The sequence below is a fragment of the Argentina silus genome (genome assembly GCF_951799395.1).
Source record: "Argentina silus genome assembly, chromosome: 8".
Taxonomy (NCBI): domain Eukaryota; kingdom Metazoa; phylum Chordata; class Actinopteri; order Argentiniformes; family Argentinidae; genus Argentina; species Argentina silus.
The window spans coordinates 5,566,882-5,582,099 of record NC_139662.1 but is presented as its reverse complement, the minus strand read 5'-3'; the positions used below and the strand labels follow the sequence as shown (position 1 = coordinate 5,582,099).

The window sequence follows — 15,218 nt, the reverse complement described above, 5'->3', positions numbered from 1 at the left end:
GTGCAAACATTCAATTATTGTCAAAATATAGACACATTGAGTTATTCTGGTGTACTGTCAAATACCTGTCAGTTTCCCTCAGTCAGTAAATGTAGAGGACGCGCGAAATATCCTGGCCAGTGAGCATGCGCGCGTCTTTAGCTCGCTTGCGTTCCATGATTTGTTGTTATGGAAACATTGTACATGTGAAGTATACCCCCATTACAGTAAATCGTGAACTAATAACGTATGACAATATTTTCAAGACAATTAAGTTAGATATGATGCTTTAATTTAAAAGAGCAAGCAAAAACATGAATTATGCAAACATTTACAGGTATGAACAACTATGAAGACATAACCTTGGCTTCATCAGTGATTTGCTAAACATTTGATAAAAGAAGGCCTACTTATCTTATTAATTTGCATTAATGTAATATTTGCCTTCAAAACAAAAAAACTGTTATAGAGGTATCTCAAAATGACAGTTGCAGGTGCTCATTTAGACTGACAAGCAGGCTTGCGGACCAGTTACTCACAGAGTAAGGCTTTTTTGTTTATTGAAATATATTCAGATCTGGATCTGGATTTTGTATTCCACACAACCACCCTGTTGTGGATAATTGTTCCTGTTTCTCACACAGTAAGTTTGATTTAATTAAGAGGCCTGTCATAAGAACATATTCTTATAAAACACCCACATTGTAGAAATCATTATAGGGAAAGAAGTGCATTATTCAGTTGGAAATTATCAAGAATTTCACAGTGAAATGTGTGATATTCAGTGCATAAAGTGGGGTCTTCTCCCCTAAGTGTCTACTGCATTTAAATATAATAATAATTAAAACATGTACTTCAATATCAATATTAGATGTGCTCTGTTAAGTATATTAAAGAATGGCACTAATAGTCACACATACCCAAGCTGAGGTGGTAATGTTTCAGTGTGAGACTGTGGCTATGGCTAACTCAGTGCTCCTACAGTATAAAGTGGTATTCAACCAGATATCTGTTATAACAGACACAGTATTATCAGAAGAATGCTAGCTACAGGTTCTCATTTCTTGTCAGGAAGTGCTCCCTTCTTTATCATCTTAAATAAAGTGTACCATGCTGTCTTCACATTCCTTAGGCACGGTCAGCTTGTAGTTATGGCAGACCAATTTATAATTCTGCCACTCATTGTTGTCCCAGTACTCTGTCCCACAAGCTTTGTATCGAATTGCAAACTCCAATACAGCTCCCGGTTGCAGGAATGGGGGAACAGGAAGGTGGAAGCGAAAAGTATCACAACTGAGCTGACCCTCTATTCCGTCCCAGGCATTGGCGATGGTGGAGACCCAGGAGGCCTTGGTTTCCGTGCAGCTCTTCCAGTCTGTAAAGGAGTAGTGTACGCTGACATCTTTCTCAAAGTCAATGTTGAGGACCTGGGTGATTCCAATGATGCCCAGCTCAAAGCACAAGACCCTCTCCAGACACACTCTCTGGTGGTACAGGCGACTGAGGAAATCAGGCTGGTCACCAGGTTGTTGAAGGAACACTGGTGTGAAATATGGCAGTGAGATCTCCAAGTTCTTGCCCCCAGCCAACTCTGCGCCCATCAAAAGCCTGAAGGTGACATGTTGTGGCACAAATGGATCTTCTCCGGTTTTGAAAATCTTCACATCCTCAAGGTCCAGCCCCAGAGAGTCCACAAAACGCACCCCAACGCTCCGGGAGTGCCTCTTCCTCTCTGAGGTGGAGGGTAGAGAGCGTGAGCGTCTTCTGATGATGGGTTTGGGCATGGGCTCACAGGACAGACCCTGGTTGAACTGTAGTTCCTTGGGTGGAGGGGCCCTTGGGCTCGGGGGGCGAATTCGAACAGGCTTTCTCTCTGTATCAGGCTTCGACCTGAGCATTTCAGTCAGATTGAGCGTAAGGCGTGGCCTGGGGACATTACTTGAGACCTTAGAGAATGGCAGCTCTGTCTTCCTAGATGGACTCCCCTCCTGCCAATGTCCAATAGATCTATCCATGAGCTGGTATGGCTGAGGTTCTGCACACCTTGTAGAAAGGGGAAATGAAAAAGAAAGGGATAAGTATTCTCAAATCTGGTGAGTTCATGCAAAGAAAGCCATATGCAATTATTTATTTTGACTCAGTGTTAAAAGTCATTGCATCCTTTTTGTTTGGGGTGAGACTGTAACTGAAATGAATCACGAATGACGGTTACACTTACTGTAGTGCATCAATAAAATAGTGTCTTAATTGCAATGTCTTCATTGTAAAATAAAGGATAATTTCTATCAGAATGTTTAGGTCTTTTTTATAGTGCATCTTTCATTAAGAGTGGGCGTAACTTCCGAAGCATGATCTTTGCATCTACAGTACACCACCTAAAATGTTATGCAATACAAACTATCGTGAACAAATTACAACACCTCACCATCAAACGCTATTAAGTTTAAACCGAAGCCAGATCCTCCATTTACAGGTATTTCATAAGAGCAGCCATTCTCGTGCGTCATACACGTAGACAGACGTGCACTGGATGTGGCTGTATTCATGTTGTGTGTACACGGTACATCGCACGTTGTAGATCAACAAAGATGCGCGCAGTTAGTGTGACTTTGTAATGGCGATCTCCGCGTTTGAGAGTATCAGCCTGGGCACTGCGCAGATTCGCTGACATTTCTTAAAGCAGGTGATTTGGACATCAGTGATTCTGCGCAGCGCCTTGCTCACAAAGACCCTCTCAAACGTGGAGAATGACATCCTATGAAGTCTAGTGGGAAATGCAGTGCTTAAACAAATTACAATAATAATTGTAAGATTTTGAGAATATTCGATGGCACGACAGTTTTCTAAACGGAACTTGAAATACATGTAATGGTTTACAAGGTTAATAATTAAACAAAACACACAACAGCCTTTCTGTGGGTAAAGCGTTACAGTTGTAAGCACTACAACTCCCACAACTCCATTCTAGCTGCCAAATAGCAGCAGTTTCATCTGTGTTCTCTGAACTCTAATAAGCGCCATCTAGCTCCATCAAGACTTCCGGTTTCGCTTTTCGCCGTTTTAAAATAAAAGCTTCTGTCTTTATTGCCAGAAGCAATATTGTGGGGCAATAGCATTTCATCAGGGTAATTAGGATATAAGAACAATTACAAACCCTTTTGGGGCAATACTATACTACGTATTGTATGGTTATGATTGAGATATATATATGTTAAGATGATTAGCATATTGTTTGTGGTTCCTTGATCCCTATATAGCTATTTATTATGTTTAAATGCAAAATAAAGTTTAACTCGGGTGCTCTTATTTTGAAGAAATCCTCATTTACATACATTTACATTGACCGGAAGTAGGTTGGCGGAGTTCCACTATTGGAGCTCAGAGAACACAGAGAGCAGTTTCACTGTACCAAAGACAGATCTAGCGAACCAGACAGCAGTAGGTAAACAAACCTATTTCATACCGAATAAAGCGGGTCTGCAGCCTATTCTGCGCATCGGATCGAATATCTGCGTAATACTCCAGTCATATTTTGCACGCCTGGTGTTGGATGAGGGCTCAACGTTAGGCTGCTGTGTCTGGAAACAGTAACCCTCGAAAAAACTGGAGTATTGTATTCATAGTGTAGGGAATCGACGGTCGACATCATCTGCGCACGATGCACTGCAGCACTTTCGGTGAAATGGATGATTTTACCCTGATTCTAAGAATAGAGTACCTCCAAAGAGATGTAGGTTGGCAACTATAGCAGCAAGGACATTATTCCGTTGCATATAGTAAGAACAGCAGCAGTCCCTTGCCAGCATCATGGGACCCATCATGCAGGAACGCACGGCGTCCACGGCACTGAAACGGGTGGTTTCTAAAGAGAAGGTTCGGGTGAAAAATGCTGAAAATAACGGACCGGTGACCAGGTAATAACAATACGCTGCTTGGAATTATTATTTATTCATACCCTGAATGTCATTAGTCTATACGAGTACTATGAGAGATAATAAACCACTCTCCTGTTTCAGTAGTTCAAAGAGAGGCCACAAGTTGAAGAAGGCAGGAGCTCAGCTCAAAAATGCCCTCCCAGGTCAGGATAAGGACACCGTGACGACAGCTCAGAGGGTGAGAGCCTGCCTGGTGAACTTATCAAGCCAATGAAGCCAGCGAGGTCCTCTTATGACAGTTTGCACATTTGATTAACTATAGCTTATGCACCAATGTCTGGCAAAGACTGCAAGAGTGTGTAATAATGTGTCCTCTTTCTTCTAGGGAACTCAATATAAAGGGAGCAGAGTAAAATCTGGCACTACCCGGAACACAAGCAAACTACCAAGGTAAGTTTCCAGCGAGACCCTGTAAATAATCTTTTAATTAATCACTCATAATCTAGTGACAATCTAGTCAAATTCTTAACACCATTCTAAATTCTCCACAGCCCTCAAGAAGAGGGAGGCTTGAAGTCTAAACCACATACACACTCTTCTACACAGAGGAAAGAGGAGAAGCGAGATGTACAGCACATGTCCCCATGCTTTGCTGAGATAGATCAGGACCATGGTGTTTTGGGCAGGAGTCGCAGGGCTCTCTCTCTGCCCCTCTCTCCTATCCCTGGGCTGCGTCAGGGGCCAATGCAGCCCCATACGCTCACACACACTCAAGTCGCCACACTAGAGTCTCTTAGGCATTACGAGCAGAAGGAAGACGATACAGACAGTGCCAGTGACCTCTCCGATTCAGAGAGGCTGCCCGTTCTCCCCTCTCCCTGTACCCCCTGCACTCCGCCCGCCCTCAACCTCCGCGCCGAGGTCATCAACTCCAGCGACTTCCCCCCGGCCTTCCCAGGACCCTGCGGGGCCTCAGGCGACAGTGACGATGACAGCCCCAGCTATAGCTACCCAGATTTCTTGCCTCCTCCCTTCAACACCTGGAGTCTTCGGCAGCTGGCCGTGTTCCTCCACACAGAGGGCAGAGGCGCCCCGAGGCCCAAACCAGTGGGCCCCCTGGAGAACTACCTGGAGAGGCTGCTGCAGCTAGAGTGGCTCCAGATCCAGACAGTGCAGACGGAGAGTGTACGTGCCACTGGGGGCCGCCCCAGGCCTTTAGGCTTCCCTTCCGCCATGGCCACCAACCCTCCTCGTCCCCACACTGCACCCCCCACCCGCCTCAGCTCCCCCAAAGGGCCACGGCAGTGTCAACGGGCCTTCCCTTTCTCCCCCCTCAATAACCCCCCCTTGCTGGCAGCACAGCAGCAGCTCTTCCGCCTCCCTGTCTGCCCCCAATGTCACATTCGCTACCCCCTCTGCAATGGGAGCTGCTCCCTGTATGCCTACCAGCGCCACTCGCGCCTAAGCCCCCTGCTGGAGCGCAGGGCCAAACCAGGAGCTCCCTCCAAACGGAGCAGCAGCGAGAGCCGGGTCACCTCCTCTGAGGGCAGGGCCACAGGCAGCAACGGAGGGGGAGGAGTACAAACCCCAGGAAGCCCCTCAGCAGGAAGGAGTCACCTGAAAAACATGCAAGCAGTGGGCAATGTCCGCAAAACCTCCCAGGAGCCCAGCGCTAATGCTAGTGGCAAAGGTCAGGTCGGTGTGAAGAAGGGCCGTGCCAGAGTTAATACAGAAACAGAGGCCAAGAAAGAGCATAGCGGGGCTAAGGCCGCAAGTGTGGAGAAACGCGTTTACTCTGGAAGTAAACAAGAGGCCAACAGTACCAAGAAGGCTGAGAAAGACTGGCAGAGGACAGAAGCTAGAGGTCCGGTGTCTAAAAACGGGGTTAAAAGAACGGCGAAGGAGCCGCCTGCTCTTTCCAAAGCACCACTATCCACCAAGCCAAATGGAAAAGCAAAAAATGTTCACTTTGTTGCAAAGTAACTACATTGCCTGGCACATTGCTCAGTAGTGGAGCTTACAGCTATGCTTTATTACAGCTACAGTCTGTGTTTGATCTGTACTTTACTAACATGTTTTTGTAGAACTGTATTACAGTCTAAATCAGTCAGCTAGTTGTTAGTAACCTTCAAAAGGTCAAAACAGAAAACAGCTATTTAATTTAGAATGATTTTAAATAATATACTTTCATAGATCAAGAACCAAAAACATTATTCCAAGGCAACATGAAGTAAATATCTATAGATTAATGTAATGTTTAACTGTTAGTAAACAATTTTAACAAGACAATACATGCAAGCCTTCACTGTACATGGAGCTAGGACCATAATGTCTGATATTAAGATTGTGCAGAGAAAATATTTTTGCTAGCATTTTTAATTTCAGACTGTATAATCAATTACGGCTTTACGGCAAACTGAACACCTTGGCTCAAGGCTCTTTGCACTGTACCGTACAGCCACTTGTCAGTACAGGTTAGTGATGTTTGAAAATAGATAATACATACACTGTAGGCCTATACTGTAGTATTATAGAATACAAGTCAACAGTTTGCTCATCTGAAACTACCTTTCATAAAACCAGGTCACTCAATAGAAGCTGTTACTATTAGTCTAATGTAGTTATTTGTTGTTGGAAAGTACTGTATTTGTTTCTTTATTCTCTCACTATTTTGACATTGATGTCATTTTTGCTTCTGTATCTTTGGTGCCTCATGTTTCAAGTGTCTACTGATCCAAGGGTTCAGTTGTTGAACAGGGAGAGTGGTCTAATTGTGTTGCTTTGACAGTTCGGTTGTATGTCCAAGTTGAATATGATTGATGTAATTTATTTTAGATACAGTATACGCTACTTGTGCAATGGTTTTGTTTTAAGGGCTTTTCTGTTGTTTGAATAGACTGTAATTTTTTCAGTCTATTACATATATATTTTGCCTAAGGTTGAGTTCTGTTTTCTTTTTCAAGAGAGACAGTGTAATGTTTGCTACGAATGTAAATGCATATTTTTCCAAATTTTGTATACCATAGTTCTATTTATGATAGATATTGGGTTGCGTACAATTCGACTTGTATTTATCATTGACATTGTTATGTTTACAATTTTGACATTTTCATGGGTAGAAGAAAAATGTGAAGCAAAGAAAGTGGAATGTATCCTTTTTTGGTATGTTCGTTGTGCTATACCATTGGTTGAATGTGATGGATCGATGGAATATCAAACGTAGTCCTCATGTTAATATACAATGTATATTATTCCATATGTTTACATAATAATCATGATCACTTTCTTGTAATGATTGTACAATTAATTTATCAGAACACTTCATGTAATTGTTATGACATCATCAAATTGCACCTCTTCACTTAATTTATTTGATGTTCATGTAAAGTATCAAAACCATAGATCAGGGATTAGAGCTGTTGTATATGTTCAGACATGCACACAGAAAGATTGTGGTACATATCTCAATGTTGAATGCAATTATTTGTAAGGCATAGAAATAAATATGTTTTGCACTGTATCATTGTAAAGTTGAACAATTTGTTATAAAGACCTCACTGTGAGTCAAACAAGATAGGTATGTAGGAAAATACATATTTATTAGTTATGAATCTCATACTCGTTGTGGGGGATAATATATTCTCATAAGTACTATATACTGTAACTCTTGATTTCACATGGAAATATCCTCTCATATCCTCTTCTGGCCTGGAAAGGGTTTTAGCAGCTGACGGAGTTGCTTCTTCCTGTCGTTTACACACCCTGTACAGTTGCAGAGAGGCGAACACTGTAATAACACAATCTTATATTAAGCTCCTCAATTCGTGGGTGGGCAGTAAATTAACTGAAATGTAAACAAATGAATTGTTGGTACACTCAATAAGACTGTGTTTTGTTTAACTGATATAGTAACTAGATACAGTAACTAACTATAATGAGTTAGAGGTATGGTCTTAATTACCTAAGTGTGTGTTAGCAGTGAAGCAGGAGCTGCCGAGGGTCTCCAGGTTGACATCCTCTCTGTAGACTGGCCCGTCGTTCCACATGAGGTCATAGCCACCAACCCTCTTCTCTCTGCCAGGCAACCTGAAGAGCAAAAACACAGCTAATTAGTTCCATTCAATGTTAATTGCTTCCTCTCCTCATCTGTTTTCCTTAGTGACCAGTAATAGGTGAAAGGACCAGATAGGCTTTGACCCATCAAATTATTTCCTGAAGCCTAGGGCCTAGGCGACGAAGATCCCTACCTGCCCTCCATGTCCACGACGTGTAAGGTGTCCTCCAGCAGACGACACTTCATCTCGTAGTCCTCCTGACTGCTGGCTGTGAGAGAGGGAGAGGCGTTCACCTCAATCAGCCACCTGGGGAGAAACACAGGAGTTGAATCTATCAAATCAAACTATTTGGAGCACATTTCAAACACCATTGCAATACAATGCATTTTACAAAAAAAATAAGTGAGACATTAAAAAGGAGAATTTACAACTATCTTACTTCAAGTTGAGAGGTGGCAGTCCTACCACTTCACAGTGATTTCTCACCAAAATATGAAATCACATTTAGTAATACGTGTATTATTAAAGATAAATTGCATTGAGTTGTTTTTATCACATACAGAGACCTAATCAATACATGGTCTGACTAATTGTCAGAATGTTATATTTTCTTACATTGCTTGACATCACAGCAATAAAACACACATTAAATACAGCACATCAATGGGGGTAGGGGGTATGTCTTACGGTTTGAGGTCCTGATCCAACAGAATGTCGTAGCCGTAGAGCTCGAAGCAGTGCTTGTCGTTGATGATGACTTTCTGCACGCTCTGCAGGCTACGGACGAAGATGTTGTCAATGTCCTTAAACAGAGCCTCTACCGTCTCTGTTCCATGTCTGGCTGCCAAGTACCGTCGTAGCTGCTGCATCTGCCACTTACAGCCCTACACAGACATGGGTAGGGAGAATGGAGGGAGGGAGGGAGGGAGGGAGGGAGAGAGAGAGAGAGAGAGAGAGAGAGAGAGAGAGAGAGAGAGAGAGAGAGAGAGAGAGAGAGAGAGAGAGAGAGAGATACAGTATATTGGTTGACTAGCTGTAGTAGTCTGACAAAAGCATGTTCTTTTTTGATTGGTTTTTAAGGTATTCCACACACCTTCTCGGGATCATAATCTGGTGCTGTTTTTTGCACGGCTACATTGGTGAGGTGGACATCTGAGGAGAGGTATTAAGGAATAGTTTTGGCTGTGTATTATTGTCTTTTCTAGGGAGAGAGATGAAAGGGATGCTAGGGGAACAGCATCTGCTGCTACAGGAAATCTGAATTTGGGTCAAATCCTTTTATATTCTAGTGATAAGGTTCCAAGTGACAAAAAAATATATAATTGTAAATTACAATTTATTATTGTTTATCCTAAACTGACTGTTTAAATGGAGTTGACCCCCCCAAAAATGTAGTGAAATGAGAATGTGTTTCCAAGTGAACTATATAATCAATCGATTATGTCAAAGGGCTAGAATGTAAACAATGAGAAGGATACACTGGTCATCAATACTGCTAAGAGAGAACCGGGTGCTGGAGAAGCGGGCAAAGCCATCTCGATACAACCAAGCCTTGAGTGGGATATACTAAAAGAGACACACACATATACAATGCAGACAGTGCTTTGTTATCAATAGGGATTCTGGTGTACTTGCTTTTCATTTGACTACACATACTGTATATCTGGACAAACATATCAGTTCGGACATTCCGCAAGTGGTCTATGAACCACTGAAATGTGTCACATCTTTGTCTGAGATTTAGTCCTCAAGTGACTAACTTCATGATTTTGATTGATGATCGAGCATATCCATACTTACTGATGACACCAAGACATACACTCTCAAGTCAAACTTTCTGCCTGTTAGGAAAAGCCAGAAGGAGAGAGTCAGATACTAGCAATACAGGACATCATGAGTACATACAATTTGGGTGATAATTATTTTATTTTGTAATTTTGCAAACAAGTGTGTGTGATAAACCTACCACTAATAAGGTAGGGGTTTTCTATGTAGCGCTGTGCAACGTAGCTCTCCACTTGAGTCTCGTCTCTCTGCTCCTCAGAGCGGCTCCCATCCTGTACGAATACAAACATACAGTGTGTGTGCGTGTGTGTGAGTGAGTGTGTGTGTGTGTGTGTGTGTGAGGGGGTGTGTGTGTGTCAGTACACTAACAAACATACAGGTACAAAGGCAAGAACCGTACCTTTTTCCAGTCCATGATGTCTTTGAGTTTTCGAAACAGGAAAATTCCCTTCCCCTGAGATCTTGCTACCTGAACAAAGATTGACAAAAAGGAAAGATTAAAAAGGAATAACTTAATACATTTAAACATATATATGGAGGCCCCCTTCTAATGAAATGAGAGTAGTGTGTATTACGTCAGTAGATAATGAGTTTCGGTCTTCTTCTCTACTACCCTAACTTCTATAGATGATAATAACCTTGTGCTACTGTATGTTAAGCTTATGTAGCCTACAATGTCACTTTTACTGTGGTCCCTCTCACCGGTTTCATGATCCAGGTGCTGCCAGGGCTTCGTTTGAACTCCTCCACAAAGAGGTGGTACTCACTGGGCAGTTCAAAGGTGCGGGGGAAAAAGTCACATTTGGCTGCTTCAATGCGACCAGCTTCCCTCTCAACTGTTTTGCGGTACCTCTTCAGGTTTTTCACCATTAGGTTTTTGCGGGTCAGCTGCACCGGACAGCAAAGTAAAAGACTGTTATGGACGTGTTATGATCCTGCACAAGACAGTACCATAGTGTAGAGATGTGTGTGTTAACTTGATCAGAGTGCCACTTAGGAATTTACGTCCTTATGTGAGCTATTCCCCTAGTCAATGATAAAGATTTTGTTTCATCCCCTTCTATCTCAATGTTATGTTATATATAATGTTATAGAATAATACACAGTGACACCTGCTGGCCATTTTCTTACCATTAACTGTGTGAAAATACAACTGACCATGTAATGTACATACAATACATCCATAATGATACTTACCTCATAATGGTTGCGAAAGTGGCATATCCTCACATGTTCTTCCATGTAGGAGTGGTCAAAATTCTCTCTGAGCCACCCAACATCACACCAGTTAAAATCCCATTCTCCATCACTACGTGAACACAGATGAAAGACTTCCGGTAAGTTACACTGGAAAGAGCATCTGTCACATAATTCCATGCAATGCAATGTGACACACACACATGCACACACACACACACACGCACACGCACACAACTCACTCTTTAACCTCAATCCAGCCTGGTCTTTGCCGCAGGACATCCTGAATGGTGTTTGTTAGGCCACATTTGTAACGCACACAGCTTCTTCCTCCTTCCCTGTGGACACAACGTTTTGTTTAGTCAATCAATTGCCACCATGTCATATACAGTAGTACGTTATCTTGATCCATTTAACATTGCAGTATTGTATGCTGGACACAAAGACAGTTAAACTAAACATGGATCTTTCCCATAATAACCAACCAATCAAACAACTAGACCTAATATGGCTTGCCTCTCCATTGCATGGGCAAGGCTAGTATCAAAACAGCCAACTAGGCTATATTTGCTCACCCAACTCACCCGTCTCTTCTCTTTTGATAACCATAGGGACCCTTGTATCCTGCAGTCTGCTAAAGCAATTAATGAGTTAATAACAATTGCCTGAACAAGTGAAACCAGTTAGGAAGAGGATAATTTGCTGTCATGACCCCTTGCTATGGCTAGTTTAAGCTTGGCAAGTTAAAGTAGTAGTCAGGTGGCTTATTAGTGACTTTAGCTAAAGAGAGCAGCTACTAGCTAAAGTTCCATTCTCTGGTGTTTCCTACCTTATTTTTAGACATTTTGTTCGATAAAATAAACCACATCCATATCCAATGCTCAGCAGGTAACTGTGGATAATCGCAAAGGTAGACAGCTAGTTATGTTATTGTTTGCTAGCTAGCCAGCCATTTTCAGCACCTTTCGTTTGACATCTGTTGTCATGACAACCTAAATTCAGTAGAGGTCTACATAATACAAATCACCACTGGATGGCGATAGAGGGCCTATAGATAGGGGCCTGCATTCGATCATTTCTTTGATGAAAAATGAAATGGTGTTTGTTTTATTTTACCCGCTCTATCACAAACGATGTAAACGTGAAATTATACGCTCTATGTAGGCTACAATACGCTGGTTTGGACCATACTCTTATAGAAACTGATCTAGGATAAGGTACATTTGGAACTACATTTGGAAATATCTCCACACAGAGAATCTTACTGGCAACATGGCAACATTGTAGGTAACGCACAAACAATGTGGTGGTCCAGACTAACTACATGTGAATTTCTCCAGAGGTTTTCAAGTATGATTTGTCTAGTATTTTCATCCCACAGTCTCACTTGGTATTGTATGAGGCAGTAGCTGTGTGGTTTCAGATAATGATCTGGTAGAAAGAGGCTTAACTGTGAGGTTAGCTGTGAGTGAAGTGTCCCTGAGCTGTCCTTCCACACTAAAACATCTGTCTTGCCACTATCTCAGTACTCCTGGCTTCTGTAACAAAGAATAACAAAACAAGATGTCTCTCACTTTTAGGAGACATCAAGCTTGTTAGAATTTGTGAATGTAGCCTACTCCTATGTGCTCTTTCTACTCCAAACTCAAGATCAAATCAAAAGTATTGAGAGCAAACACTTTACAGATCAAATTACTCTTAAAACATCTTGGGCCAGTTTCACAGACAAGGTTTAAGCCTAGTCCTAGACTAAAAAGCATCCTCAGTGGCAATTTGCCATTGAAAGTGTGAATTAGTCCAGGACTAGGCTTAAGCCTTGTCTGTGAAACCGGCCCAATGTGTTCAGGCTTAGTGTGGGAGCCAAGTCATATTTGCCCACATTAGTTTGGCTATATAGAGCCTGTTTATTGTTTTCATGTCATTATTAGGCATTATTGCTATTTCCAGGACTTCATATTGTTATAAATTATTGTTTGCATAACTAGTTTTATATGAATATTGGGACATTTCACGGTGACACGTGTTTCATAGGATGGGCCTATATTACATTGAGATGTATACTTACCTCGTAAATGAGTACCGTCACTTTAAGAGAAATAGCTCTCGTGTAATGCGCACACCTTTTCTGTGATTTTGAGTTGTTTTAGCTTGGGAGCCACACGATTTTCTTACCGTAGTGCGTCGTTCTTGTTTTAGAAAACTTTGATTTATTCCTGAAGAAGAGTAATGCCTGTGGATTGATTGTCCTTTTACCTGTGGAACCTACAATAAAAGAGATCATTGTTGAAACTTTTTTTCTTTGCCAAGCTCACGCACACGAGTACAGCCATCCAGCTCAAGCTAACTATACAGCCTGCCCCCATATTCTGTTTTAGAAAGAGATAAATTGCATGGAACCAGCCTGCATGCATGCCAAAAATATCTGACTGTCCTTCACAACTCCCTGTTTCACACATGGTCCCCAATGCGGGAGGAACAATACATTCATATTACAGGTTCTGGCTCAGGGTGCATGTGAACAGTCAGTAGCCTACATATACTGTAGCTTACTGTATATCTGTTTTATATGTCTTACCCAGTGACTAAAGGCAGTGCCTGCAAGAAAGCTGGGCAGTGGAGGGTTGTTATCAGAATATTATATAAGCCTACCTCTTGAGGAAGAAGGAAGGAAAAGAATTGGAAAAGAATTGATTTAATAAAACAAAACATTTTTATCTACAACTATAACCTATACTGAATGATGTTGGCTCTTGCATATCTTGACTGTTATTTCTCATTCTCCCTCTTACTAATCAGAGAGGTCAAAGGAGCGTAATGGGAGCCAAACAATGCTGAGGAGGGACATGTTTTTTTAGAAAAGTATCCAGATGATCAATGTAGAGCCTCTTGTTTGTCCAAATTATTGTGTGTCTCCTGAAGTTCAATTAAGAAGACTGGTTATGAGGTGTGAGTGGAAATGGAAACAGTGTTTTATGAGCATTCTTGAATAGCCTGAAGTACATGCACAATCTGACAGTTACAAAAGCTAACATTGTACTAGATACTGACAGTACAACTTTGTAATAGAATTGCCTTCGAAATGTAAATTGCTGCTTGTTTTTCTTTGCCCTGTGGGGCTACAGATCGACTATACTTGGCTACTACTCCACACAACTTGTTTGCACGCTATTGTGAATTATCTGAGGTTGGTCAATTGAGATTGTGTGCCAGTAGGGTTCAACAGAATTCAACTGCAAATGTTTATTGTGCCTCATGGTCATTATTCCTTAGAATTGGTAATTTGCCTTTGTCATAATATTGTTCCTTGGTTAGGCACAGATTAGATACACAGTATGCCAAGGTTAACTGGGCTGACATATGGGATTAGTTATGACTCACCATATTTTTCAAGATCAAGATTAACAAAAACCATCTCTATGGGTGTGTGCCCTCTTAGATTTTACGCATGTGGCTTTAAGATAATTGATACCAGTTATGGAATTGCCCACTCTACATTTAGAACCGTAACCTCTGTGCCACCAAACCATTAAATATGCTGTTTTATATTAATTGAATATAGTAATAAAAACATCTACATTCACAGCCTGGAAAAAGACTAAAAAAAAACATTTTATTGATACTCCACCATATCATAAAATGTGTCTTGCTACCAAGGTCAGACTTGGGAAATTCAAACTTCTTTCAGTTTTACCCTCGCTGCCTCAGGTTATGTTTTGTTAGATTTATACATTAAAAAAAAAAACATTTGTGCATGACAAATGGCCAGATTCTATACATTATTGTATCCTGAGAAAATGCATTGCTTTTGACAACACTGGTCGTACAACATATGTTTAAAGATGAAAAAAATGTGGGGTGCTTAGTGGCGTAGCACACAATGCACATATCACATAAACGCAAGGGTCCTGTTTCGATTCCGACCCTCGATACGTCTTGCATGTCATCCCTCCTCTGTCTTCCTGTCAATCTCTACTGTCTCTATCCCAATAAAGCAGAAATGCCCTAAAAAAATGTGTGCTAGACATACATTTGGAATATACATTCCTCTATTTGACTAATGCATATGTGGTTATTTGCATGCATATTTATGTTATTTGTTCTTCATTCTATTATTGACTTAAAAAGGAAGAAATTGAACAACCAAAGTCACAAACAACCCTTAAAAATGGCAAGAAAAAGCCTTGATACAACCTCTTTTTTACATTTTCAATGTGGTTTTAAGTGTCATCATTGTAAAAACATTACTCTGCTATTGGCCTCAATCTCCTCCACTCTTTGCTTTTGGCAGTTCACTCTGCCCCTCTTTAGGCCTGAAACAGATCTTAAC

The 15,218-nt window shown here is 41.5% G+C and overlaps 3 protein-coding genes across 3 annotated transcripts; 1 reads left to right on the top strand and 2 right to left on the bottom strand.

Moving 5' to 3' along the window:
* Positions 1-299: 299 nt before the first annotated feature.
* ppp1r3da (protein phosphatase 1, regulatory subunit 3Da) lies at positions 300-2,470 on the bottom strand. Its single transcript, XM_083675172.1, has 2 exons — positions 2,405-2,470; positions 300-2,022 (listed from the first exon to the last, which is right to left on the bottom strand). The coding sequence occupies exon 2, from the start codon at positions 1,992-1,994 to the stop codon at positions 1,074-1,076; it is 921 nt and encodes a 306-aa protein (XP_083531298.1). The 5' UTR covers positions 1,995-2,022; positions 2,405-2,470; the 3' UTR covers positions 300-1,073.
* A 1,316-nt stretch (positions 2,471-3,786) lies between these two features.
* fam217ba (family with sequence similarity 217 member Ba) lies at positions 3,787-7,341 on the top strand (the record flags this gene model as incomplete). Its single annotated transcript, XM_083675968.1, has 4 exons — positions 3,787-3,893; positions 3,996-4,092; positions 4,240-4,304; positions 4,406-7,341. 4 exons carry the CDS (start codon positions 3,787-3,789, stop codon positions 5,835-5,837), a joined length of 1,701 nt encoding a protein of 566 aa, XP_083532094.1. The 3' UTR covers positions 5,838-7,341.
* Positions 7,342-7,545: 204 nt separating this feature from the next.
* ttll9 (tubulin tyrosine ligase-like family, member 9) lies at positions 7,546-11,735 on the bottom strand (the record flags this gene model as incomplete). Its single annotated transcript, XM_083674704.1, has 14 exons — positions 7,546-7,616; positions 7,816-7,940; positions 8,102-8,215; positions 8,597-8,793; positions 9,003-9,061; positions 9,388-9,475; positions 9,710-9,750; positions 9,876-9,966; positions 10,095-10,163; positions 10,397-10,582; positions 10,892-11,003; positions 11,134-11,229; positions 11,476-11,522; positions 11,721-11,735. The coding sequence occupies 14 exons, from the start codon at positions 11,733-11,735 to the stop codon at positions 7,546-7,548; spliced, it is 1,311 nt and encodes a 436-aa protein (XP_083530830.1).
* Between the last annotated feature and the right edge of the window lie 3,483 nt (positions 11,736-15,218).

Excerpts from the sequence above, each read along its gene's own strand:
- ppp1r3da (XM_083675172.1), bottom strand. The coding sequence starts at position 1,994 with ATGGATAGATCTATTGGACATTGGCAGGAGGGGAGTCCATCTAGGAAG.